This window comes from Berghia stephanieae, chromosome 14 (genome assembly GCF_034508935.2).
Source record: "Berghia stephanieae isolate SIO BIC M18660-M18661 chromosome 14, UCSD_Bste_1.3, whole genome shotgun sequence".
Taxonomy (NCBI): Eukaryota; Metazoa; Mollusca; class Gastropoda; order Nudibranchia; family Aeolidiidae; genus Berghia; species Berghia stephanieae.
Genome location: NC_088373.1, coordinates 7507782 through 7533924, shown reverse-complemented (window position 1 = coordinate 7533924; position 26143 = coordinate 7507782). Strand labels below are relative to the sequence as shown.

The window sequence follows — 26143 nt, the reverse complement described above, 5'->3', positions numbered from 1 at the left end:
TCGACTTAACTCTAATGGTAGTGGAATTGAGCAGTAGCCCGTATGACTTAAAGTTTAAAATTGTTTTGCTTTAAAAATTATTTTTTTTTTTGCTCTTAAGACTGCGTTGACTTAGGAAAAAATATTTTTTTCTGACACTGACAAATTACTGATTTGTTCCAGGCTGGCAGAAAAGGCAATGAGGAAAAGGAACTTGCATAATAATCTAGAGTTGGAATGATTGAATTAAATCTTCCCAGAATTTTTATTTATTTTTAAGAAAAAAAAAAAAATATACATATATGCATTTTATATAGTTTCTACTTACCTACTAGTGCATCAAATACGAGTAAATAAAAACAATCATAATGATATAATTTGAATAATTTGGAATGTTTGATGATCAAGGCATGGGTTTATTAAGGGAACATCACCCATATCTGAACAAAGATATAATAACAACAAAACCGATATGCTCATTTAACTGTCGCTTCACAAGCATGATACAAGCATTCCCAGTCATTCGTCAATCAATGAGATGTTATGACACAAATTAATGAATGATATATATACAGTGCTACACTAATTTTGTCCCATATTTTTTTAAAGGCTTCAAAAAGGATATCTTGAAAAGTGAATACGATATTGTCGAGAAGGGAGCTGCAAATTAGAGTCTTAATATTGGAATCATGTAATATTTTCCCTCAGAGTTTTGATTGCACCAGATTTTAAAAGGTTGTTAAACAGAGAAAAGGGAAAGAAAGAAATGAAGCACTGACAAAATTAGGGAATTATTTACATAAATGAAGCCATGAGTTAAACTACCAAATTTTCCAAACTACTATATGACATATTTGTTCCCATTGTAGCACACAACCACAGCCACAACAGAATTCAAAAACAACCATCGTACAAATCTATGTTCAATTATGCAATACAAAAATAATCAATGAAATAAAGTGAAATCAAAAATGTTGCATGGAATGTTAAGAATTATATTTTTGGGCAACGATAAAAATCGAATATTTGTCACAGAAAACGGAACACGCCTGGATTCTTAACAAACATCTATCTATGCTTCAACTTTCAAATTAAAGTATAAATAAAGTGACCCTTTTGCCCAAAACAAAGGTGGTAGGACATATTTTTCTGGTTTACTATCAACACCACGGAATTTATGACAACATCAAAGGCATGCACGTATCCACTAACATAAGTAGTTTAAATAAAATCTAAGCTGTTAACAAAATGTCTATCAGTAAAGTATTTACAAAAAGGATTCTGAGCCATTCATAACAATAACATTAATTTGAGAATGGAACTATTCTGCTTATATTTGGCAATTTGGTGTTTTTACCTCGAATGTTTCTTTATGCTGAATTTTAAGACCATTCCAATAATCCAATAAATATAATTGTTAAAATTTAAAAAAAAACAACTAGATCTTTATGTCTCTGGGCAAAACATTTGTTATTTTACGAGGGTTCAAAGGCGGATATAAACAAATGATGATGAAAGGCAGTGATGTTTGATGATCAAAATTATGTCCAAATGAGATTGTATATGGGCAGATTTCATTCCATCACAAACTTTTGTAAAAAATAGACAAGAAGACTTTTATTCTTGTTTTGGAGTAAGTTACCACAAAACTGATTCAATGTCGACTCAGTAATGTGCACAGGAGTAAAAGCAGTAAAGTTGCAGCAGCACTTGGAATAAACCGGATGGCATGGCCTGGTGCATTGAGGGAGGGGCAGTTTGCTCCTTGACACTCCGTTGTTTCTGAAATAAACGGAATGGAATGTAAATAAATGGACATTTTTTTTGTTAAAAAACAAAACAAAACAACAAAACATTGTACAAGAGAATGTCCCTGAAGCTGATTGGTTTGTTAATAGGGAAATCGCTGTTCTTTGAGGTTCTCCCTCAACAAACCAGTGTTTTAGGAGCAAAATAATCCCTGATTTCATACATTACTTTTACTAATTAAAAAAAAACAAAAAAAGTCTCACCCAGACATCAGCAGAAGATCCCACAAAGAGGAACACACTCAAATGTTAACAAATCATATGTTAAAAAATATCACCTCCCAAAACTATAATAATAATAATAATAATAATGCTGAAAACTTATATAGCGCTATAACTCCGAGACACCAGACTCTAAGCGCTTAAATTACAAATTACTTTGGCTGAAACATACTCATTCACACACACAAGCACACACACACACACACACACAACACAACACACAACACAAACCAAACCTATCTTGCTTATATAATAATACTATAATACTATAATAATACTATAGCTATACATTTGATTGTTTCCCTCCCAGCCAAGGTCAGGACAAAACTTAGTAATCTCATTCCAAGACAAAGACAGAAAGCAATTGGAAAACAGACACAGGGGGATATAAGAGCCTTTTCCAAGGACTCAACTATGCACTGAGCAAGGCTCGATTCTAGGACCTTCCGATCCGAAAGCGAATGTCAAATCACAAGACCACATAGCCGCACAAATTTACTTCTATCTATTAATGCGGACATTTCATATAGAGATTAAATCACTCAGGTCTACTGAAAATTCCAACTCACTTAAGAAATAAATAACAATGTGAAATTGAATGTAAGCTTCAATTTAATTACGAAAACAGATAAAATGGATGTTTCATGTTTCCCCTTTATCAACAAAACGGGATGAATGAAACACTACAGACGAATGGGATAATGTGGTAGTGGCGTTGTTAATGAATTCATCTTAACACCGCCACTACCACAATATCCCATTCGTCTGTAGTGTTTAATTCATCCTGTTTTGTTGATAAAGGGGAAACCCAAAACCTCCATTTTATCTGCTTTCGTATATTAAATTGAAACTTACATTCAATTTCACATTAGTTTTTATTTCTTCGAGCTTCGAGCAGCAACGTCTACTTTTAACTTACCAAAGAGGACAATACTGGAGGAGTGATTTCCTTGCTTATTGAACCCTTCACAGATGTAGGTCGTGAAGTCATTGGCTTGTACATTCTTAATCTTGAGCGTATACCACTGCTCCATGGCACGCAGGTTTTGATTATCCTGAGTCTGTTTGTGAATCTCATACCGGTCATCATCTGTGATGTACTTCCTCTCAGAACCAACCATTCTCCACCATGTTACAGTGGGCACTGGGTGACCTGATGAGAGATATCAAAAATTAGAAACGCAAACCTTTTCTTATTTGAAAACTGGCAGAATTATAAGATCATATCAAGGAAACACATATTATAAAAATGTACCACGAAATTCTATATAAATGGTTCCTTAAAGAAAGTATGGGGGGGGGGGGGGGGGCGAAGTGGCGAGTGGTTAAGGCATTGCACTGTGACCCGGAAGTTCCCAGGTTTGAGCCACGCTTAAGGCACTTTCGTTTATTTTCCTTGAGCAAGATTATTAACCCCCAATTTGCTCATTTGGACAACATGGGTGATTCCTGTTGACATCAATTAAATATTCTTTCGTGGAATGCCTAGGCAACGATATCTTATGATGTCGTGGCATGAAGGGCATAATTATTTTCTTTTAAAGAATGTTGTGAGACTGAATAGTGCGTTTCGGATGTAGATATTATTCAGGGGTTTCAATTTTCTACAGATTTGAGGAATTATGTGATTCCGTGTTAAGTTGGTTAAACAATTTGATGTTTAATGTACGCAGACCTGTCAAATTGAAAACTTCAAATTTAGTAATTTTTATGTCAATTTTGAGTAATACGACAAGGAAATTAGTAGTAGTAGTAGTAGTAGTTGTAGTAGTAGTAGCAATAGAAGTAGTAGTAGTAGTAGTTGTAGTAGCAGAGCTGCCAACCCCCATGTGATGAGAATGTGTACAATGGGACCTCAAAATGGGGGAGATTTCATAAAAATGGGTACAATCCTGAAATCGATAGAAACTAACCATTGTGAAAGTAAGAGGAAGGTATAATTACATAAAGTCACACCGCACAAGTTCAATTGCAGCAACAATGGTGTTCCCAAGACTATAATCCAATCCTTTCAGAATTCTACCTCCCAGCATGAAGATCATAATTGGTCAAAAAATATATGAACACCCACTTGGTCACCAAGGTATCTCAATAGGCTAGTAATAATATGAATTACAACTAAAGAAAACTGAAGTGACTCTGTACACTGAATATGGGTACAATCTTGGGGGAAATGCGTACAATCGCTGAAAATGCGTACAATTCCAGATTTTTTGCAGTAGGTTGGCAGCGCTGGTAGTAGTAGTAGTAGTACTTAATATTATCGTCAATATTTAAGTAATACTGAGAATTAAAAATTCGCAATTTTCATAAAATTTAGTAATTGGCCATGAAATTTGTCTAAAATTTGTAAAAATACAAAAAATTCGTAAGATTCGGCAGGTATGTGTATGCGAGCAAAGCTTATATGCCCAAAAATTTGAAACCAAATATAGAAATATTCATAATCACTCATCATTGCCGAGATATGAACAGTTGAAGTAAGTAGAGTGTAAAAAACAAAGTTTTGAGAAAATCGACTTTCAAGTACTATAACTCTTACTCATATCACTATTATCAAATTAAATTATGCCTTTTTCGCCACGACATCATAAGACATCCTCGCCTAGGCATTCCACGAAGGGATATAGATAACTCATCGAACAAGATGTCTGATGTCAACAGGAATCACCCATGTTGTCCAAGTGAGCAAATTGGGGGTTAATAATCATGCTCAAGGAAAAAAATGAATGTGCCTGAAGCGGGGCTCAAACCCGGGTCCTTCCGGGTCACAGTACAATGCCTTAACCACTCGGCCACTTCGCCTCCCATATCACTATTATTACCTTGGATAATACATTCAAGCTTGGCAGACAAACGCCTGTTCTTGGCCTGGCCCACACTGTTCTGGACAACCTTTGTGAAAGGAGCATGGAAGACTAGCACCTCACAAAGATGCTCACTGGGTGGTTTGATGTTATTGTCAGCAACACATCGGTACACGCCCATGTGATTGACATCAACACGGGTCAGCTGGAGATTCGACCCCTGTGGGAAAAGAAACAACAAATTTGAACCAAATTCTAAAAGACCCTTATTTTGTTTTTGTTTTTAAGGGTTTTATGATGCTTGCAACACATTTAGGTCATATTAGTGCCAGTAAAAAGGAAGAAAATTGGACAATAAAAATATTCTAGAATTACAATTAAAAGGACTTTAAAAAGTAAGACAAAGGGGAATTGGTTCAAATAGAACTCCCACTATGGGAGGTCAGGAACCATACCCAGAATATCAGCTACTGCAGAGACAACAACAGGGTTACGTTTCACAAAAGGAGCTTGAAGAAAGAACCATGCCTTATCTACTCAGCCATCTCTGACAAAATTATCTCCAGACAGGAAGATTTCAAGAACATGTAATAAAAATCAATCCTCACCCTGAACTGTGCTCTGGGCTTTGGCATGATGGGCAGCAGGCCCCCGTCAGATCTGGTCCAAGTGATGTTAGGGGATGGGATACCAAAGGCTCCGCACTTTAAGGTGGCATTGTTGTACTTTTCCAACTCTTTCACTGAATCAGCATCTGAGTTGATGGTTGGTGACACTGGAAGAAGATAAAATAATTAGAGAAAACCATTTTTATTGTTAAAAGCATGGGTGCTAGCAGGAAGAAGTGCTGAAACCTGAAACTAAAATCTCGACACTTTGCCAAACCTGAAAAGTTCCTACTGGTTTCACGAATCTACCTCCATCCACTGAAAAGAATCACGTTTTCAAATTTTTACCGATGCTATTAGGCTATTTTACTCAAAACACTGAAACCAGAGGTATATGACTTCTAGATATCGCGAAACTGGAATTCTGGCATGAACCGGAAAACTGGCACCCATGGTTAAAAGACAATTTTTGTACCACCCCTGGGTGTCAGTCAACGTTTATTTACTTGTAGGTCTGATAACCCAAATTAGTATAGTCATTCTTCTAATGGAAATACTCTCAAACCAATGTAAAATATTATCCATTATAACAATGTTAAATTAAGCCCATAATTGCATTCAGTTGATAGATCTACTTATAAGAGCATGGAGGTGTCGGCTTCTCGATGGGTAACTAAAAACATTTTTAAAAAGAAAAAAAAAAGGCAAAAATTCAAATACAGAAAAAATCATGAGATTTAAAAATCGGCCACCACTGCTTTTGAAAAACAATAATACAAAAACGCAACAGACACTAAAGGGAATTGTATCCCAAACCAGAGCCACAGATTAGATATAGAAAATAATATAATGCAATCTCCATGAACTGATTGGACACAGTAAGATTTTACCTTGAACAGTCAATGTCCCAAGCTTGGTTGGCCAATCATCTGAGGACCCCGTGATACGGACCGTGCACCTGTACCTAGAAAGGAGAAAAACGACAATCAATAAACATTATGTAATAATTCATACATGGGCAAATGGTCATGGGTAAAACTTTCTAAACAAAACAAAACAACAAAAAAAAACAAACCCCAAAACCAACAAACACATAAAAATAAAGACAAAAAAAAAAAAAAAACAACTAAAATTTCATATTCTCAATCAACTGTATTTAATTCTCTTGAGACTGATTATTTCTCTCTTTAATTTGACTGTTGGTCTTGGGAATTGCCATAATTTGGCCACCCTACTGGACTGATCAAACTGTTGGCTGATAAGATTCGTCTCATCTATGTCAATTTCCACAATATTGTAGTACAATAAGTATAAAACAAATGACTGCATGTGTGTAATAGCCTTTACTTCTCCGCAAATATTGCAGATTCTCAACCAGTATAACATAATATATAACCAAAGGACAGTCTTCAACCTCAATAACGCCCATTCATTAATTTCCAGAATCGTAGATATTTGGAACTCTTTCCACGCCCGTTCAATGACTGCGAGGAATGCCGTCTTTAAGAGCTGTGCTGATAAGAAATTAGATAAATTGAAGTTTGAATTTGATGAAAATTTATGTTAATTTTGTAATTGTATCCTGTATTTTATACCATACAGAAACATGTCAGTCACTTATCACTGTGACAGGACACCCAAGGCCACACTATTGGCCAAGTTAAGCTCTTATCAGGAAGGATACTGTATTGTGAATCGACAAATATTTTGTCAAGAAATTATCATATGAACTAAATCCAAATCTTATATAATAATATAATAGCTTCTAAACAATTCTGGCTTAAAACCGATTTCTTCTTATTCTTCTTATTATTACTATTATCATAATGATTATGATTATTATTATTACTATAATTATTATTATATTATTTTATTATTATATTATTATTATCACCATTACTATCAGAATTATTATCATCATTATTACCACTATTTTAATTACTTTTTTCGCCTATTACAAGAGCTGTAACCTAACAATAATTGCCTAATTGCCTATTTGGACAATAAAGATTATTATTATTATTGTCAACCTTCAACGATAACTTACTTTCCAGCATCTGATTGTACCAGACGTCGTACGATCAAAGTAAAAGTTACTCTGTTGTCTGCTACTTGGGTTTGCACCACCTCATACTTGAATTTCCCACCCAACTTCCTGTTGAAACCCTGAATGGACTCCAAGACGGAAATGGTCTTGCCACCTTCTTTGGACCATGTGACCTGAGTGAAAAACCACAAAAAAAGTTTTGGCAATGATAAAAACAAAAAAGAAAATAAATAAACTCTATAAAAGCATTTTCTGTAGCGATAAATAAACTATATCCATTGCTTTATAACTGTTTTGAACTACGAATAACACCGATTCTGAATGAGTAATTTGCATCACAGCATGGGAATAAGAAAAAAAAAACAAAAACCCATCAAACTGTTAAAAGCAGGTAAACATTTTTTTAACAAAAAAGCAAAGAAACAAAACATTAAAAAGAACAAAACCCAGCAAATTACATGTGAATATAAAACAAAAAATACACACTACACTACTAGTATTTGCTTTAATTTTTACAATATATGACAAAATCAGGCGTGCTGTCCAAACTAACTGGTTTCTTCTTCTTCTTCCAGTTTATCCCGCATTTTGCAGGGTTGCCATAATGTATGCCATTTCCATGCATCTCGGTCCAGAGCATCATCTTCCTCCAGGCCCAGTTCTTTCATATACCATACTTTACCTTATCCCACCATCTAGTCTTTGGGCGTCCCTTTTTCCTCTTTCCTGCTAAGTCCAATACTCTCCTTCCCACGTACTCACTCTCTCGTCTCTTAACATGTCCGAACCATTTCAATTTATCTTCTCTCATCCAAACTAACGGGTTTATCATCCCTTATTTGGAAATAGTCTAGTAAAACAAAAAGCTGCAGGAGCCTAAAGGAGCTAACACGATGAAGAGAAAAATAGTGAGTGAGAGGGACAATAAAAAACAAACGTTTTGGACTTCAGCCATCCTCAAATCACAGACAAAAGTTGCTGATAACGACCAAAGGCAGAAACAATGTCAGCTTTGTGTTGTAGTCCCCCAGCCCTTTATGAGTCGCATTCACTCACTTTAAATTTCTGTCCATCGTCTAGTACTAGTTCAATTTCAAAAGCAATAATGTAAGACAAGTTAATGATTATTTGAGAAAATATTATCCAACATTCTGGCCATGCAGTCTTACGCCAGACAGACCTAGAATGCCAAACAAGCTATTAATTGTTTTTGTTTTTAAGGGTTTTACGGCGCTTGCAACACATTTAGGTTATATCAGTGCCAGTAAAAAGGACGAAAATGGGATAGTAAAAAGTTCTAGAATTATAAATAAAGCACCCAAGAAAAAGTAAAACATAGGGGAACTGAGAACAAATAGGGATCAGATGTAGATTCCAAGAGCATACCACCAATGTACTTAGAATGAGATCACCTATAAGTCTCATCCGGATACAAGCACAAAATCCAACAAAGAGGAATACACTCAAATGCTTACATTATACATTCAAATATAATACTAAATAACAGAGAGATGATTTACAAGGAAAAAATATCATCTCCCAAAACAATAACTATACATTTGATTGTTTCCCTCCCAGTTAGGACTCCGGCCAGGACAAAACCAAGTAATCTCATTCCAAGACAAAGACAGAAAGCATGTTAGAAAACAGATATAAAGGGATAGAAGACACAGTATGCACCCCCTGCCCACTATGGGAGGTCAGGAACCCCACCCAGAAACAAGCTATTAAGACAAGAATATACACACAACAACTATTTACAGGCAATGTTCTGGACAACTTAATCACTCATTAAACCTTCCCATTTTCTCCATTGTATCCCGAGTCGCATCACTGTTGCTGGTTTCTTGATGAAAATGGTTACTTTTCATTACACAGATAAGGTAATTTGTTTTTATAACAAACCGAGATAAAAAATCTCATTATTAATACTAATATTCTAACCTAGCTTACCGTGTTCTGGCCAAGACTGGTTACGGTGCAATTGAGTCGACCAGTACGACCAACAGGTTGGACCTCGGGCCAAATTTCATTGACAATTTCAGGTCTCTGGTCACAGTTAATGTCTGGAATAAATAAAAAAATTATAATACAAAATCAAATTTCTTTTATTCACCCCCAAAAAGAAATCTGCCTTTAAGGACTATTCAAAGGGAAGACTGGAATAACCTAGGCATCAGCCGCAGAACAGCAGAGCAGAAAAAGTGATGAGGTGACTTGCTCAAGGTGGTGAGTCAAGCCCTGTAGCTTTTGGGTATATACCAAAGATCATACCACACCGATGTGGCATGCAGCCCCCTAACTCTAAGGAAAGGAATAATAGTAGTAGTAGTATTAGAATTAGTAGTAATAGTAGTTGTAACAGTAGTAGCAATAGTAGTGGTAGCACTAGTAGTAGTAGCAATAGTAGCAGTAGTAGTAATAGTAGTAGTAATAGTAGTAGCAATAGAGGTAGTAGTAGTAGTAGTAGTAGTAGTAGTAGTAGTAGCAATAAGTAGTAATAGTAATAGTAGTAGTTAGTAGTAGTCGTAGTAATAGTAGTAGTAGTAGATAGTAGTAATACTGGTAGTGGTAGTGTAGTAATAGTAGTAGTAATAGTAGTAGTAGTAGTAGTAGTAGTAGTAGTAGTAGTAGTAGTAGTAATAGTAGTGTCCGAATAGTAATGACGTGTAGAGATAAAGGCAATGGCAGAAAACAACTAAATCTCACACATAAAATAACAACAGAGTATTCAAACCGTAAAGACTGACATTTATCTTAGAGTGTTACTAACTGTTAGTGTTAGTATTTTAGGCGAGTAGTACCAAGACGGTCAAGACGCTTTTACAGGATAAACCAAAAGTAAAAGTAAAAGGCAAACAACAAACCTCTAATACTGACAAAAACACACAGACAATGAAATATTGCTGTAATTGTAAGCGTTTTCATTGTGCTTTGACGTGGAAGGTAGACAGATCGTGAAAGGACCACTTGATAGTCTATTCTTTTATTTTCGTGGCGTCAAGACTCTTCAAGGTATCATTTTTACGGGCACTTCCTTATTCCTCAGTAACTCGAATGAAAACACCGGAAGTAAAGCTAAAACTGTCTAGATTCCAGGTGAGTATCAATTCGTTCACCTGTGATTACAGGTGAGATGTATAAATAAATCACCACAGCCTAGGTGCTGGTCAAAACATATCTATAATAAACCTTTTGTAAAAATAAAAAAAAATATTATATCAGCGTTATTGCTGTTTGGGAGAGTTCAGTTGTCCCCATAGATTGAATAATTATTATAAATCATTAATGAACCGGGTTACCGGACGCCTAGATTTCTCACCTGGCGCATGCGTAACGGGTGTTACAACCTGTTCTCAGGTGAAAACAAGAATCTCGGTCATATTATTGATTCGATATTTTGAGCAATATATCACACCTCTTTAAACAAAATATAATTGCGGCGAAATAGATATTTAAAAAGATTATATTGACCACGAAGTCGGTCTTAGTCGTTTAATATTGATAAGAATACGTATTTGACGCCGTGAAGACAATTAGGGACCAAAATGTATTTAGTTTGTTTCAAATTATCATAACAATATTTTAAATATCGATATTTATATCAATATCTATTTCACCCCCCCCCCCCACCCCTTCTTAGGGCCTAATTGGGATTACAAACAGTCAAACACAGCAATGGTGGACACCTATGTAAAATAGCTTGTTTGTTGTGAGACCGAAGTGTTTTTAAAATGGCGCAGAAAGTTTTATTCCTGTTTTTAATCATTTTCATTACAAAAGGTATTTATATGTTTTGTATTTGTTATTATAATCGTACTGATAAATACATTTGTTTGTATTAGTCTTTAAATTTAAAAACTGCATAGTGTTTTGTTAGTTGTCAGTTTGAAGACGACTTCCGCATCGACCAACTATCAACTGTGTACATATATCTGGGTAGATATAGCGTGATACGGCGGATTTAACAACGGGAAAGGTAAACGGAATATAGATAATAGAAATTCACACAAGATTGACAAACAATAGAGAAAGGACACTCCAAACTGATGTGTCGTTTGAGTTTGATAATCTAGACCTAAATCAGATGATTTCAATTTCGATCAAGACCACCAACACAAAATCAATGGTTTTCATTTCAGGTTTAAGTTTAAGCACAGAGTAGTAGTGATAATAGTGGTGGTGGGTATATCATGTCGCCATCAATTTGATTCTTTGACAACTAGAGAGAGAGAGAAATAAAACTTAGCTGATTGAAGACAATGTAATCAAGTCATAGAGGATTGAGGCAAAGCACCACTTCAACTTCAAGTCTAGTCATCGATCGACTCATCCCTTACCTCCCCTTCCACATCACGGCAACACAAAAAACTCCTTGCTCATTTTGTCAGTGAATCGTTTCTCTCAAGTTCAATTCAAAACCAAGACCCTAGGTTTTGGGGGTCGAATCCAAATTGATACTTATATCGAACAGTGTCATACATCAGACAGGGTCAAAGTCAAAACGTGAATGTGCGCTGTTCGTAAAGTTAAACCGAATCAATAAGTGGGGATATGTGGTGCAAAGCAACAGAATGGTTCACGTGGTCAATCAGTGTACTGGCAGTGAGAGACTTGATGTGTGGTGGAACAAATAGGTGTAGTTTCCCACTCTCCACAAGTTAGCTAGAGTATCAGTGATGATTTATCATGCCAGTTGCTGTACAAGTGTGTATACATGTGTGTGTGTGTGAGGGAGGGGGGGGGGTGTTATTACAGTCTAAGCCAGTTTATTGGGACGGCCTGGTTACCGACAAATGGTCCCAATTAAGCAGCAGACATGAAATTTGTCCAATTTTCATATTTATCATAGTCCACATAGTAATCAGGGAGACTTGTTTGACGTCTTATGTGGGTTACTTTAACGGACAATTGACTGCTAATCTGATGTAATGATGGATGACAAATCAACTGCACAAAACAATTAACGAATATGCCACTCATAACAGTTGTATAAGTAGGCAATGGATTAAGAATGCATTGTCTACCCATTCATTTCATTGAACAAACAAACCATTTGGGGGTGACACACAGCCTTGACCAAACAAAGCCGAAAGCCATCAGTCATGACCCATTGCAACATTGGTCAATTGACCCATGACCATGTACCTAACGATGGCAGACGAGGACACTACCAAGGGATAAAGGTAAATTCTATTATCCACATCTTTGTGATGACCATGACCCACCTGACTGGCTGTCGCGATAGACACTAACAGGGGATACAGGTAAAGTCTGTTGTTCACACCTCTGTGATGACTATGACACACCTGACTGGCTGTCGCGATAGACACTAACAGGGGATACAGGTAAAGTCTGTTGTTCACACCTCTGTGATGACTATGACACACCTGACTGGCTGTCGCGATAGACACTAACAGGGGATACAGGTAAAGTCTGTTGTTCACACCTCTGTGATGACTATGACACCCTGACTGGCTGTCGCGATAGACACTAACAGGGGATACAGGTAAAGTCTGTTGTTCACACCTCTGTGATGACCCGTACAAGTTGCCATCTAGAATTTGATTTTGTACAAACGCTTTTGGTTGAAATCAGATTAATTCAAAATTTGATACAAAACTCAATTTTAACAGGCTCAATGGGCTATGCAATGCTTCGTTTATTCCACCAGCAGGTTATATATGACATTGAATTCAATTTCATACAGAGCAAGAGTAGGGTGATTTTATGATATTTTAAAACAAAGGCAATGCTGTTAACAGCCAGGTACTTGTTTTACACCTGAGTATCACAGGAGCATGTGGTTTAACCCTCTTCCTGTCAACGTAAGGGAAAAATCATCTCGTTCGTTACAATAAAATAACTTCTTTCTTGTTTAGATTTGTTTTGTGTACATCACCAATTTTGAAACAAAGCTTTGCTGCATAAAATTATGTGTAGTATGTCTTGTTGCTTTGAGTTTGATTGTAAAAATTCTTATTTTTTGTTTTGTTAGGTAGCTATGACATTTCGGGAAAAAATCTGAATATAGCCGACAGGGAAAGATTTATTAGCCTTTTTCAAGGATTCAAATTTGTGCTGCACAAAGCGGGAACCAAGAACCACACACAAGCCGTAACTAATGAATCATAATTCCAAGGCCCAATGAATGAGATAGAAGGACAGAGGTCTTAAATATACTCAATTATTGTTTGTTTGTTTTTAATGCCTGCCCTTCCTTCTCTGATTTTCTTTCAGTGTTCTGTAACAATCCAACAGTAAGAATCACATCCACCGACCCACAGGTCCGACCCGTTGACGGAGTCATTGTTCAGCAGAGAGGGAAAGATATACAGTTGACATGCGTTGTGGAGGATAAACCTACTGCTGCTAAGGTTTGACGAATATGTTATAGCTTTTTACCTTTATTGTATTTTCGGACCGAGGACCAGCACGACCTTGGGAGGAGGGCTTCTCTGTAGTTACGAAATATTCATTATTGGTCCTAAACTGTATTTTAAAACTCCAGTTGTACAATTTCTTACAGTAGCATCGTTAAAGTCGGTAAATATCAAAATATTAGAAGAGTAAATAGAATTTTAAGTAAAATGAGATAAGAAATAGGTTTTAGTTTAATTCAAACTTCTAACAAAACAAAAACAAAACGCCATAACATTGTTGTGTATTACTCGCCTTCGATTGTGTTATTTAAACGATGAAACGAGTTATGGTGTCCTAATTATACATTTTCAGGTTCATTTAGAAAGATGATTCTGGGTGGGGATTGGATCCTGACCTCCCATAGTGGGCAGGGAGGTACATACTGTGTCTTCTATCCCCTTATATCTATTTTCCAACATGCTTTCTGTCTTTGTCTTGGAATGAGATTACTTGGCCCTGTTCGGAGTCCTGACTGGGAGGGAAACAGTCGAATGCATAGTTATTGTTTTGGGAGATGATATTTTTTTCCTTGTAAATCATCTCTCTGTTATGTATTATTATATTTATTTTTAATGTATAATGTAAGCATTTGAGTGTATTCCTCTTTGTTGGATTTTGTGCTTGTGTCCGGATGAGACTTATAGGTGATCTTAAACTAAGTACATTGGTGGTATGCTCTTGGATTCTACATCTGATCCCTATTTGTTCCAAGTTCCCCTTTTGTCTTACTTTTTCCTGGGTGGTATGCTCTTGGATTCTACATCTGATCCCTATTTGTTCCTAGTTCCCCTTTTGTCTTACTTTTTCTTGGGTGCTTTAATTGTAATTCCAGAACTTTTTACTAGCCCATTTTCTTCTTTTTTACTGGCGCTGATATAACCTAAATGTGTTGCAAGCGCTGTAAAACTCTTAAAAACAACAAAAACAAAACAGAAAGATGATTATTATAACTTCTCCCTGATTAGTAAAAAAATAATAATAGTAGTAGTTGTAGTATTAGTAGTAGTTTTGGTAGTGGTATTATTAGTAGTAGAAGTTCTTTTCATATTTTACTATATCAACGTTGGCATGTAGAACCACCCCTTGAGATAGGAATAGTGTAGCTCACATTTTTTCTGATCATGGAGTAGTGGTGTAAAACACCCCATGGGATATGAAATGAATAGGAATATGAAAATTGAGATAGGAATAGGGGTTAAGGACAATATTTTTCTTCTGATAATTCATTTGATATGACTAAAACTTCCCAATTGCATTTATTAGAGAGGAAGAGAGAGAAAATAAGTAGGAGTGAAATATCTGTTCAATGTTACAGTTATCATTTAACGTTATAAGAAGTTTCTAAATGACAAATTGCCATTTTTATGGACAATAAAGATCTATTATTATTATTATTATTATTATTTTATTATTATTTATTATTATTATTATTATTATTATTGATGGTGGTTATTGTTTTTCAAAAAGTTTAAATAGATTTGTTTTGTTTGGTTTACCAGGTTCAATGGACAGTATTCAATCGACAGAGAAACAGCAGTTCGGTCCTCATTGCTTCGGCCACCAAGTCAGAAGATGCCTTCAGGTGGGCCATAGACAATCCCTCAGCAACGTCTTGGCGTTTAAGGATCCAGAATGCACAGGCAGTGGATGAGGGCCTGTATACGTGTAAGGTGGAGGTTGTCTCCCTCAACGATGTGTCCGACAGCAGGACAGTTCGAGTTGTTGGTAAGAAAAGAGAGTTCATAATAAGAAAATTCCCTTTATTCATCCCCCAAGGGGAAATTTGGTTTAGGGTCTGTTCCAAAGGAAGACTGGAATAACCCAATGTCAGCCGCAGCTAGGGTGAGGTGACTTGCTCAAGGCCACAAAGCGAGGCGGTTAGTCGAACTTGGTATCTTTTGGGTACAAAGCAAAGACCGTACCACTGAGCTACGCTGCCCCCTAATAATCAACATCATGTTACCTTTTATATCCTAAGCTTAAGTTTTGTTTTCAAAAATAAATTGTTGATACTTTTGGAACTTGTGGACTATGAGTGTTAGAACAAATTGAATTATGCTTCATCAGTTTAAAGCATTTAGCAGCTGCTTGGCACATGCGTATGGTCTTTGATTTATACCCAGAAGGCACTATGCTCGACTACCCATCACCTCGTGTGGTCTTGAGCAAGTCACCTCGTCCTAACTTGCATTGCTGCACTGCACTGCTACTGATGCTTGGGTTATTCCTGTCTTCCTTTGGAATAGATCCCATAGTCAAATTTCTCCATTTTAAAGTTTAAAAAAAAATGTTCTGTTTATTTATTTATTTTTGTATTCAGCGCTCAAACAAAAAACGAGCACTTTTATATCGCAATATTCACTAAACATGCTCAAAGTGCTTTACAACACTTAATATATATATACATATTGAGACAGATGCCTGTTTGGTGATAGTACATTTTTTGTCTGTCAGAGACAACGCTGTTAACGGCCAGATACTCATTTTACACCTTTTCCGAGGACTCAACTATGAGCTGCTCTGAGCAGGACTCAAAGCCTGAATCTTCTGGTCCTTAGGCGAGTGTCATGCCACATAGCCACAATTAGATTGTCAAATGTTTTGAGGGGGGGGGGGGAGTATTTTTAGCTGAGTCGCTGATTTCTGTCCTACCCATCAATAACTATATTCTCATGAACAAAAAGTTTTTGAAGGCAAGTTAAACGAATTTTAGTTTTTAAAAAAAAAAAAATTTTCTTATAGAAAAACCCCAAATTCGAGACTTGGACACCAGCACAGACATGACCAAGAAGTCTGGAGAATCAGCCACTCTGGAATGTGAGGCCACAGGAAGACCCTACCCTATTATCAGATGGACAAGGATGGCAGGGGAACTCTTGCCGAATGGAGGATCTGTCTTGCAGGTATATATTATCATGGATAATAATAATGAGACGTGACATTTAACAAATGGAAGTTTTGTCCACAATTGAAAATCATCTATCTTGCTCTAAAGAATGTTGGTTTTTAGTTGTCTGTGAGCTCTGAACAGATCCGTATAGATTATCAGGATAATAATGATAATAATAATAATAATAATAGTGTAATTTATGTAATCCCTGTCCCATAAAATATAGCTCTTGGTGCATAATATACATGGAATGCAATACAATATATAAGAACATTTTCTTCAACATATTATCAATAGCATTAAACAGATGATAATGCAGATTTATTTTCAAATTATAAATTGTGGTAAGTGGATTCTATGCGGTGAACACTACAAAATGATGTGGTTAAACTGACATATACTTATTTGCAGGCCTGATATGTTCTCTTTGTTGTAATGGAAATGCTGCCAAAACTGACACCAAATATTGTCCATCACAACAATGTTAAACCAGGCCCTTAATTGCCTTCGTTTATCAGACCTGACTTGAATCATAAATTTTGAGTTGATCAACTTATGCATGTTATTATTACAAGAAATACTCCGGCTATGTTAATTTTATTTGCATTCTGGTATGGATTTTTGCTTTGGTAGCTTTTTAAAAAATGTAACACACCTCTTTCCTGTTTGCGTTACAAAATCCTCTGTCAACGAAAATATCTAAAAATTTAAAGTGTTATTTCAGCAGAGCAAACTATGTCCACGACCACCTTAGCTTGTTTATGACTATTTTCATAACTCTTTTGCATTTTTTTATGTCCTGTAAAACGTCCTTTATTTAAGCATTCCTTGTTTTTGTGTCACATAAACTTACTTCCATTAGTGTAAGATTTTTCTAATTTCTATTCTTATAAATATTATTTTAATCTCCTTACCAGGCAAATAAACTCTTTATCAAGGATGTCAGGTCAAACGATGCTGGCTTTTACAAATGTTCAGCCTCTAACTTTGCTGGCAAAGATGAAAGACTTATACGTCTCACAGTAAAATGTAAGTTTTTATCTTCTATTAGTTTAACGCTTTGCAGATGTCAGTCCTATCATTTTTACTGCGAGAGCAGTAACAGCTTTGTGGCTTTATTTCTTAGTTTTTCGTTATCATTCTGCTTTCTTGATGAAAACAGCTCTGCTTGTGTTTAATTTGATTGAAATCATGATATTAGTCTTCAACTACCATCTACATGTAAAAATGATTGTATTCAAATAGTATGACATACTTCATCTATAAATATGTACCAATGTACATTGTGTAATATGTTCATTAATCAAAAATATCCTTTCCACAGTCAAACCTGAAGTGGCTACGTCTCACAGTGTGGTCAAACAGAAAGTTGGCTACGTCAAACAGTTGGTATGCAACATCAAAGGCTATCCATTGCCCAACCCAGAGGAAATTGGATGGAAGAAGGAGGGTCTCAACATTAGATTTGATAGCAGGTTTGTGTCTCTATATGAACTGGAGATTTATTTATTAATAATTTTGTTTCAATTAAAAAAAAAAAGTAGTTCTTTAGAGCCATTAGACCCATGGAGACAGCATACCTGCCAACCCTTCAATACAGATTGTATCATTCCCATCCGAAGCCTCTCCATTTTCACTCTTTCGTTAGTATTTTCACGATCTCAGGCTTCAGGCCACACACCCCACCACTCTCATAGAGCATGGAGTGGACATGGATAAGTGATTATTATTGTTGGTTTTATTCCCTATGGGGAATATGTATCCGGCTCTAGCTCCTGAACACAATTATGGGCTTGTTTTAATATTTTTGTTGTGAAAAATATTTGGCTTGGGAGAATTTCCATTCCAGCAATGAGGCCATAGCAGCAGTTTGGGATATCAGACATGCAGATTGGTTCTTTCTCAATGAAATGGCATATTTTTTATCATAAAAAAACTCACTTCTTCAATCTGTTCTTTCCACATTTCCAAGTTAAATGCCAATTAAGGATAGGACGCCTCACCAACTTTATAACCATGGATTTGTGCTGCGTGAATGGCCTTTCTTTTTTTCTTTTTTTTTTTTCTTTCTTTTGTATGTTTTTTAAAACAATTTTTGGTAAGCAAAATTGTCTAAGTTTTATATATTTTAAAATTATTTTTGGTATTATTATTTTTAAAAATTTTCTTATCTCATAGGGTTCAGATTCGTAACATAGTAGGTGCCTACAACCGCATCACAAGTATTATTGACATCAGAGGAGTTCAGGAGAAAGACTATGGACGATATGAGTGTACAGCTAACAACGATATGGGAAGAGGCCGCACTTTCATTGAGCTGAGCTGTAAGTATCAAATCCGGACATGATAATGTCAGGGGCAGCATGGCTCAGTGGTAGGGTCTTTGCTTCTTACCCGAAAAGTACCGAGTTCGATTACCCGCCGCTACGCAGTGTGGCCTTGAGCAAGTCACCTCGTCCCAGCTCAATTTGCGGCGCTGTACTTCGGCTGACGTCTGGGTTATTCCAGTCTTCCCTTGGTGTAGATCCTTGAGACAAATGGGATGAATTAAGGGAATTTTATTTATTTATATTGATGATAGGAGTTATTTTGTATTGCATCAAATAACTTGTAAGTGAGTTATGTGCAATAAAAAATATAACGAATTTAATAAATCCAATGCCGTGAAAGAGTACTTTTATTCCAGCCATCAAAAGAATACTCTTAGTTATTTTGAAACTAATAAGTTGTAAAATGCTTCATTTTGCAATTAATTCAAGTTTTTTGTAGTGATCATTTTAGAAAATTTTTGGCTCAACATCAAAACATGTCAGAAAGCTCCTTCCAAGGAATTCCCTATTTTACATCACACCAATCGGTACTGAAGAGACGATTGACTAAACAAATTCATTACCAATTGATATCAAGTAATTTCAAGCTTTTGATCGAAATCCAATGGGTTCTAACATTATGATACCTTTACAAAATGAATATGTTGATTCACATTTTCTCCATTTGCACAAGCTATTCACCTTTCACTGATTGGAGGATGCTGGCCAATGTTTTTTTTTAATGTTATCACATGTACAAGTCATTGGAAGTGGTCAAACACCTTCTGTCTTTTCATGACACTATTTCACCTTTTTGTCTCGTCCCATTGCTGCCCGATAATAGTGTTTTTTTTTTGTTTTTTTTTATTTTAGATTTTTAAAATCAGTTTACGAAATTAAATTATAGACAAAAGGTACGCTTTTCTCAGTATCAACAAGTATTGATTGATAGTATCTATCCTATCAAGTACTTTCTAAGACATTAGGTAGTGATATCTATTAGTGAACATCCTTACGCCCATCCATGATTGTTTACGATTGATATTGTCATATTTTTAAAATTGTGAACTAACGATGTAAATCAAGATAAATTTAAGGTACAGTTGTTTGATATTGAACCTTGAAATATGTGTTCTTTAAATAAATTTAAATTGTGATAGAGTAAGATGGTTATGCGTATACAGCTTGATTCTGAGAAAAAATATTTATTTTATTGTGTCTGTAGGCAGGCAGCATACAAATGCATCTGTGTGAGCTCCTTTTTTAAATTAAAAAGAATACAATTCATCGTACACCTCTTTACATAAAATGTAATGATGATTATAAGAATGTAATTCGTATTTGCAACTCCTATAACAATAATCATGTTAACTTTTTGCTTGCCAGCATCCCCTGTTCCCACAGAAGACAGATCTCATCGGATTGTCAGCGGTGTGCCAGTCGTGTTGATGAATATTGGATTGACTGTTGTCATGGTTCTCATTACATGCCTGTGTCAGCGTGTTGGAAACTTACATTGAATCAATCATGAGATGTGTTGCATTTTTTATAGTCCACCTTTTAATTAAGTAGAAAGCATTCTAAGATAGGTCAAAGTTTTTGGTTTTAATTGCCTTACAACCATAGGTATATTTGATTATTAAAAAGTTGGGTAACTTAAAAACTGCCATGGGAACTTAAAGAATGTCATTTCGTTTCAAAAGTGTTATTCAATGAAATGAAGATATTAGATGCGTTTATTGGTCAGTTTGTTTTTAATGGTTTCGGTGTAAAAAAGAATGAAATTTTGCATGTTATGCTTATTGCATGCAATTTCCTAAAAACGTTTGGCTTTAGAAAAGCAAACTGTAATTACTTTTCTTGGATCTGGTTCTGGTTAGCTGGCCATGTAGTCCCCTCCTTTTATGACCAAAATATTTTATTCGCCATTGACCTTAAGCCAAAATTAAACTTTGGCTTCATCTTGAACTGTAAATAGAAAATTTTATCATAACAATTATTTTCTGGTTGGAAGTCGTATGGATGATGGATGCACTCTTTTTTTGTTTCAGTGAAAGTCAATTAATCTACTTATTTTGGATTACATTGAAAGTGATCATGAGTGTTGGAGAAGAATTTGGTGACATTGAAAAAAAACCATAAAACTTGTTTCAATATGATTAATAAATGCAACACTAAGCTATGCAAAATGAACGAATTAGAAAAGTATGTGACAAGCCAATGTTCAGTTGAAATTAACTGTTTTCAAGGCACAGTTCATTTCATTCAATTTTAACTGTTTATTTTTGAGTTAAAAGCAATAATATCAGGATGTAAATCATTCGGAATTATTTTTTTTTGATTTGCCATTTACATCCCTGTACTATGTTTCTGATTGTCAAAAGGATGCAGTACGGCATTTTAAAAGATATTTAAAGCACGTCGGACGTTTTTGTTTTCAAAGAGTGTTGTTTTATGAACATGTCTAATCTGTTTTTTTTGAAACCCCTTACAATCTTGAGGCAGCAAGACAAATGTTTGACAGGGAGGAAAGGATTGAGTTACGTTGATAGAGAGAAGTGTGGATTTAATGAAAAGTGGTGTGAGTGTGTCAGAATATTCATGATAGTATTTCACCCGTGTCCAGCGAGTATCAGCTGTTAGTGTGCCACAACAATAGTTGCAAAATCAATATGAAAATGCCTTGGGATGCATTCCATTTTTACCTGATTCTTTTACACTTTATCCATACAATACACATTCCATTTTATGAGATGTCATATATTTTCACTGTAAATAAGCATGTAAACCCTATTACTGATTGTCATCATATTATTTTATCCATCATCAATTTTATGATTTTATAATAATAAAAATTTTATTTAAAAAAATAATATTATACTCTTCTAGTGTTGACAATGAAGGTGTTGGACAATTTAAAACGGTAAATGAAGGGTTTTGTATTTTTTTCCCTTGTAAATCTCACATTGATATCCATTTCCTTTTGTGTATGACATATACTTCCATGCTTTTCGATGTCCTTCGGTGGTTTATTGCAGATTTTTATTTTATTTAATTTTTACACTTTCTTTGTGGTCACCGATGTGACCTGAATGCGTTGCAAGTGTCGTAAAACCCTTAAAAATAAACAAGCAAACCTTGCAAGGGTCCCTTTTAGGGCATCAAATATTCCAAATTTTATTGTAAAGTGGATTCTTTTTTTTTTCCCTCCACATCAATACAATCGACGGTTCTCAATTACAAATTAGCCTGTTAATTTTTCTGCTCAACTTCAAACATGTATTGCAGTTAATTTATTATATCTAAAATCTCAGTTGATGTAAATTGACGAGTTTACTTGTTTAAGTACAAATATCAAACAAATAATGTTCTAATTATTGACAGAGACCAGAGGAAGAATATATGATTCTTACGATCTTGCTTACAAGCTTGAGAACTTGTGTTGGGAACAAAGTTCGAATCCCAAAAACACAAGAGTGTAAGAAATCATTTATTCTACTCCTCAATCGATTCCTATTTCGTCATCTTTGAATAAAAAAAAACATCTTCAAAAACATTTTAGTGATAATACTTCTTTTTGAAGAATCAGATGTTTAGTGAAATTTACGATTGATAATCTGACATCACAAATTATTATTGTAAACTTGATATCTTTACGCATTACTATTTAGGAAGAAGGATGGAATAATATAAGATATTATAAATGCCATCCATTATCCTATCTCGCCAAATTTTATTAATATTTTGCTGTAAATATCGAAATGCTGCTGAAATCTTGTTTCATGATATTTTGTACTGTCAAAATTGTTTGACTCAATTGTATAGGTATTGAAAATGAGTGAAAAATATGCATTTTCAAAATCAAAGTTTCTTAGTCAATTTGAGAGCTTATTAAAATTTTTAGGGCAAATAGAAGACATCAATGATCACTTTGATATCATCATCGTTAAGCTTCTTGAGATGTTGTATGCCTTGTTTTATAAATAAATAATAAAATTGACATTCCATCTTTGAAATATAATTCTACGTTTTGAATTGAAATATTTTCTATGTTTGTCAATGCTATCACAAATTATCATAATAGATACTTTGTTGTTTTGTTTTAGCAAATTGTTATAATACCATCAATTCTATTTATATATTTTTATCGTCATTTAAAAAGAAAAAAAATCAACATACTAGAACAGTAAAGCTTTACTAAAGTAATTTTTTATTTTAAAAGAAAAACATTCCGTTTCCTCATGAATAATTTTCATGTTGGCGCCCTCCTACATGAACATATTTGCAGGTCTGATAATCGGAGGCAATTATAGGGCTTATTGTAACATTTTTGAAATGGAGAATATTTTGCGTTAGTTTGAGTCTATTTCCATTACAACAATGGGACCATAACATTTTGGTTATCAGATTTGCAAATAACTTTTAATCTGCTCCCTCCTTGTCACCGACTGTCTTTAAAAAGGTGGGGGGGGGGGGGGGCGTGGCTTTTTTTGTAGGTATGTCTGATTTTGATTGTTTTGTTGTTTGTTATTGTTGTAATTTTCATTCTCCCTTTGATTCATATTATTATATTTTTTTTTCATTCTCAAACTTTAGATTTGTCGTTTTTCCATGTCTTCATCCAATCCTGATTATGGTCCATGGGTCACATAAGAAAGTAGTAGGAATTCGTTTATTTTGAGAGAGATTAAAAGAAAAATACATTCGGAAATTTATGCTGACTACTGGCGTACAAACTATGACCATTTTTAAAGATCATTTTTTAAAATTCAACGACTTTTGTTGTGAAGAAACTAGCATGAATCAATTAAATTAAACTATTGCAGTTATCATAATGATCAATTGTCATTTTGTCTCTCTTCTTCTCCTCTTTTTCTCAAGTAGTGATACTCAAAATAAATGGTCGTAGCACTGTAAAACTCTAAAAAACAAACAAGCAAAGAAGAATAGAAAGCAAAAACAAACCATGACTGTCTAAAGTTTGTACATGTTATGTCATGATTAATCCATTCCCGATTAGTGAGTTTACAATTGTTAGAAGTGAAATATCTGTTCCGTGTTATAGTATTCATATAACGTTATAACGAGTGTAACTAAATGACAAATTGCCAGATTTATGGACAATAAAGATTTATCATTATTATTATTAAAAATGATACGTACAAAATAAAAATGATAAGAAGTGCAAAATTTGGGCCTTTTGCGATGTATTTATTCTTTATCAACGAGAATATAAATTGACCTCAAGTTTCATTTCTGTTGCTAACAATTTGATATTCTATTCAGCACCTCGTTCATCTCCCGACATGATAGCTAAATAACAATTATGTTCCTCCTAACCTACAGCGATGCGATCGACCTACGATATGGAAGGAAATGAAGATATGTCCTCATACGACATACATCAGCGTACACGTAACATGTATGCTCTCCAACGATATGCAGCATCGGTGCCACTGATCTTAGCACCGTGCTTGAGATAGCCTGTTACAGACAATGAAGCGTGTAAATTTTTGCATCGATCACGGCGAATGAATGACCTGCACACATCACTTCAATGAGTGTGCTTGGGTGACCTAAATTTTGAATTTGATGCATTCGCTGTAGTCGACTAACCGAATCGTTAACTTTGTAATACCAGTTTGAGATGGCGGGTCACAGAGATTTGTTTATATGAGTTGAAAAGAAGAAATCGTGTTTTCGGTTGATATAGTTTATTTCGTAATTATTTCTTTCTTTTTTTCTTTACACCCCAAATGAAATTGACAGCTTTTTGATTATTCATGTGTGGTCTGTAGCAGGCTTGCAGACACACTGGAGTGTGAAAATTGCAGTATATGTTATTTTCTTCCCTTCATCATCTTGTATTTGGATAAACAGAAGACTTATTATTATTATTATTATTATTATTATTATTATTATTATTATTATTATTATTATTATTATTATTATTATTATTTTTATTTTTATTATCAATATTGATAGCGTGTGTTTTAAGACACGGTAAAAATGAGATGTTTGAATGAAATTTGAATGGATTTTTATACAAATAAAAATTAAATTTATAGATTCTGTTTTCCTGCATTCATTATTTACTCACTCTGTCTCTCTCTTTCTCTCTCTCTCTCTCTCTCTCTCTCTCTCTCTCTCTCTCTCTCTCTCTCTCTCTCTATGGGTGGGGTTCCCGACCTCCAATGGTGGGCATGGAGGCACTGACTGTGTCTTCTATCCCTCTGTAGCTTTTTTAAAATTTGCCTTCAGTCCCTGTCTTGGAATGAGTTTACTTGGTTTTGTCATTGCCCTGGCCGGAGTCCTTGGCTGGAAGGTAAACAGCCAAATGTATGGTTATTGTTCTGGGAGATTATATTTTTTCCCTTGTGAATTATCTCTCTGTTATGTACAATTTTTTTAAACATATGGTTTGTAAACATTTGAGTGTATTCCTCTTAGTGGGATCTTGTGCTGGTGCCTGGGTGATACTTTTAGGTAATCTCAAACTTAGTACACTGATAGTGTGCTCTTGCAATACTTTGTCTTACTTTTTCTTTGGTGCTTTGTATTTCTAGAACTTATTATCCCATTTTCTTACTTTTTACCTGGGTGCGGTTCTGACCTCCTATAATGGGCAGGGAGATACTGTCTTTTATCCCCCTAAATCTGTTTTCTGTCTTTGTCTTGGAATGAGATTACTTGGTTTTGTCCTGGCCCTGGCTGAGAGGGAAACAGTCAAATGAATAGTTAGTTTAGGGAGATGATATTTCTTTTGTTGTTAATCATCTCTCTGTTATGCACTGTATTATGTTTTGTTTTCGTTTTATAATATATGATTTTTATACATTTGAGTGTATTCCTCTTAGTGGGGACCTGTGCCTGTGTCTGGATGAGACTTTTAGGTGATCTCAAACTTAGTACTTTGATAGTGTGCTCTTGGAATCTACATGTTTGCTATTTGTACAAATTCCCCTTTGTCTTACCTTTTCTTGGGTGCTTTAATTGTAATTCTAGAACTTACTACTATCCCATTTTCTTTCTTTTTACTGGCGCTGATGT

General features: G+C 35.0%; 2 protein-coding genes across 2 annotated transcripts in view; one reads left to right on the top strand and one right to left on the bottom strand.

The window, feature by feature from the left end:
* LOC144960120 (protein amalgam-like) overlaps positions 1 to 10536 on the bottom strand; it is an 11083-nt gene extending 547 nt beyond the window's left edge. Inside the window, exons 1-8 of the mRNA XM_078893096.1 lie at positions 10339 to 10536; positions 9425 to 9537; positions 7472 to 7644; positions 6315 to 6388; positions 5425 to 5591; positions 4835 to 5036; positions 2929 to 3162; positions 1 to 1761 (exon numbers count right to left, since the gene is read on the bottom strand). The exon at positions 1 to 1761 is cut by the window's left edge and continues 547 nt beyond it. Of these exons, the coding sequence (XP_078749222.1) occupies positions 1634 to 1761; positions 2929 to 3162; positions 4835 to 5036; positions 5425 to 5591; positions 6315 to 6388; positions 7472 to 7644; positions 9425 to 9537; positions 10339 to 10399 (1152 nt within the window). The 5' untranslated portion in view covers positions 10400 to 10536 and the 3' untranslated portion in view covers positions 1 to 1633. The remainder of the gene's footprint in view (positions 1762 to 2928; positions 3163 to 4834; positions 5037 to 5424; positions 5592 to 6314; positions 6389 to 7471; positions 7645 to 9424; positions 9538 to 10338) is intronic.
* Positions 10537 to 11104: 568 nt separating this feature from the next.
* Positions 11105 to 24841, top strand: LOC144960092 (protein amalgam-like). The gene is made up of 8 exons (XM_078893042.1): positions 11105 to 11254; positions 13712 to 13848; positions 15394 to 15619; positions 16637 to 16797; positions 17702 to 17813; positions 18109 to 18259; positions 18963 to 19108; positions 20480 to 24841. Exons 1-8 carry the CDS (start codon positions 11206 to 11208, stop codon positions 20611 to 20613), a joined length of 1116 nt encoding a protein of 371 aa, XP_078749168.1. The 5' UTR covers positions 11105 to 11205; the 3' UTR covers positions 20614 to 24841.
* The last annotated feature ends 1302 nt before the right edge of the window (positions 24842 to 26143 follow it).

Bases quoted from the DNA above. Each gene is read 5' to 3' on its own strand.
- LOC144960092 (XM_078893042.1), top strand. From the start codon at position 11,206: ATGGCGCAGAAAGTTTTATTCCTGTTTTTAATCATTTTCATTACAAAA. The intron at 13,849-15,393 runs GTTTGACGAATA...TTGGTTTACCAG, and splicing joins ATAAACCTACTGCTGCTAAG to GTTCAATGGACAGTATTCAA. The intron at 19,109-20,479 runs GTAAGTATCAAA...TTTGCTTGCCAG, and splicing joins CACTTTCATTGAGCTGAGCT to CATCCCCTGTTCCCACAGAA.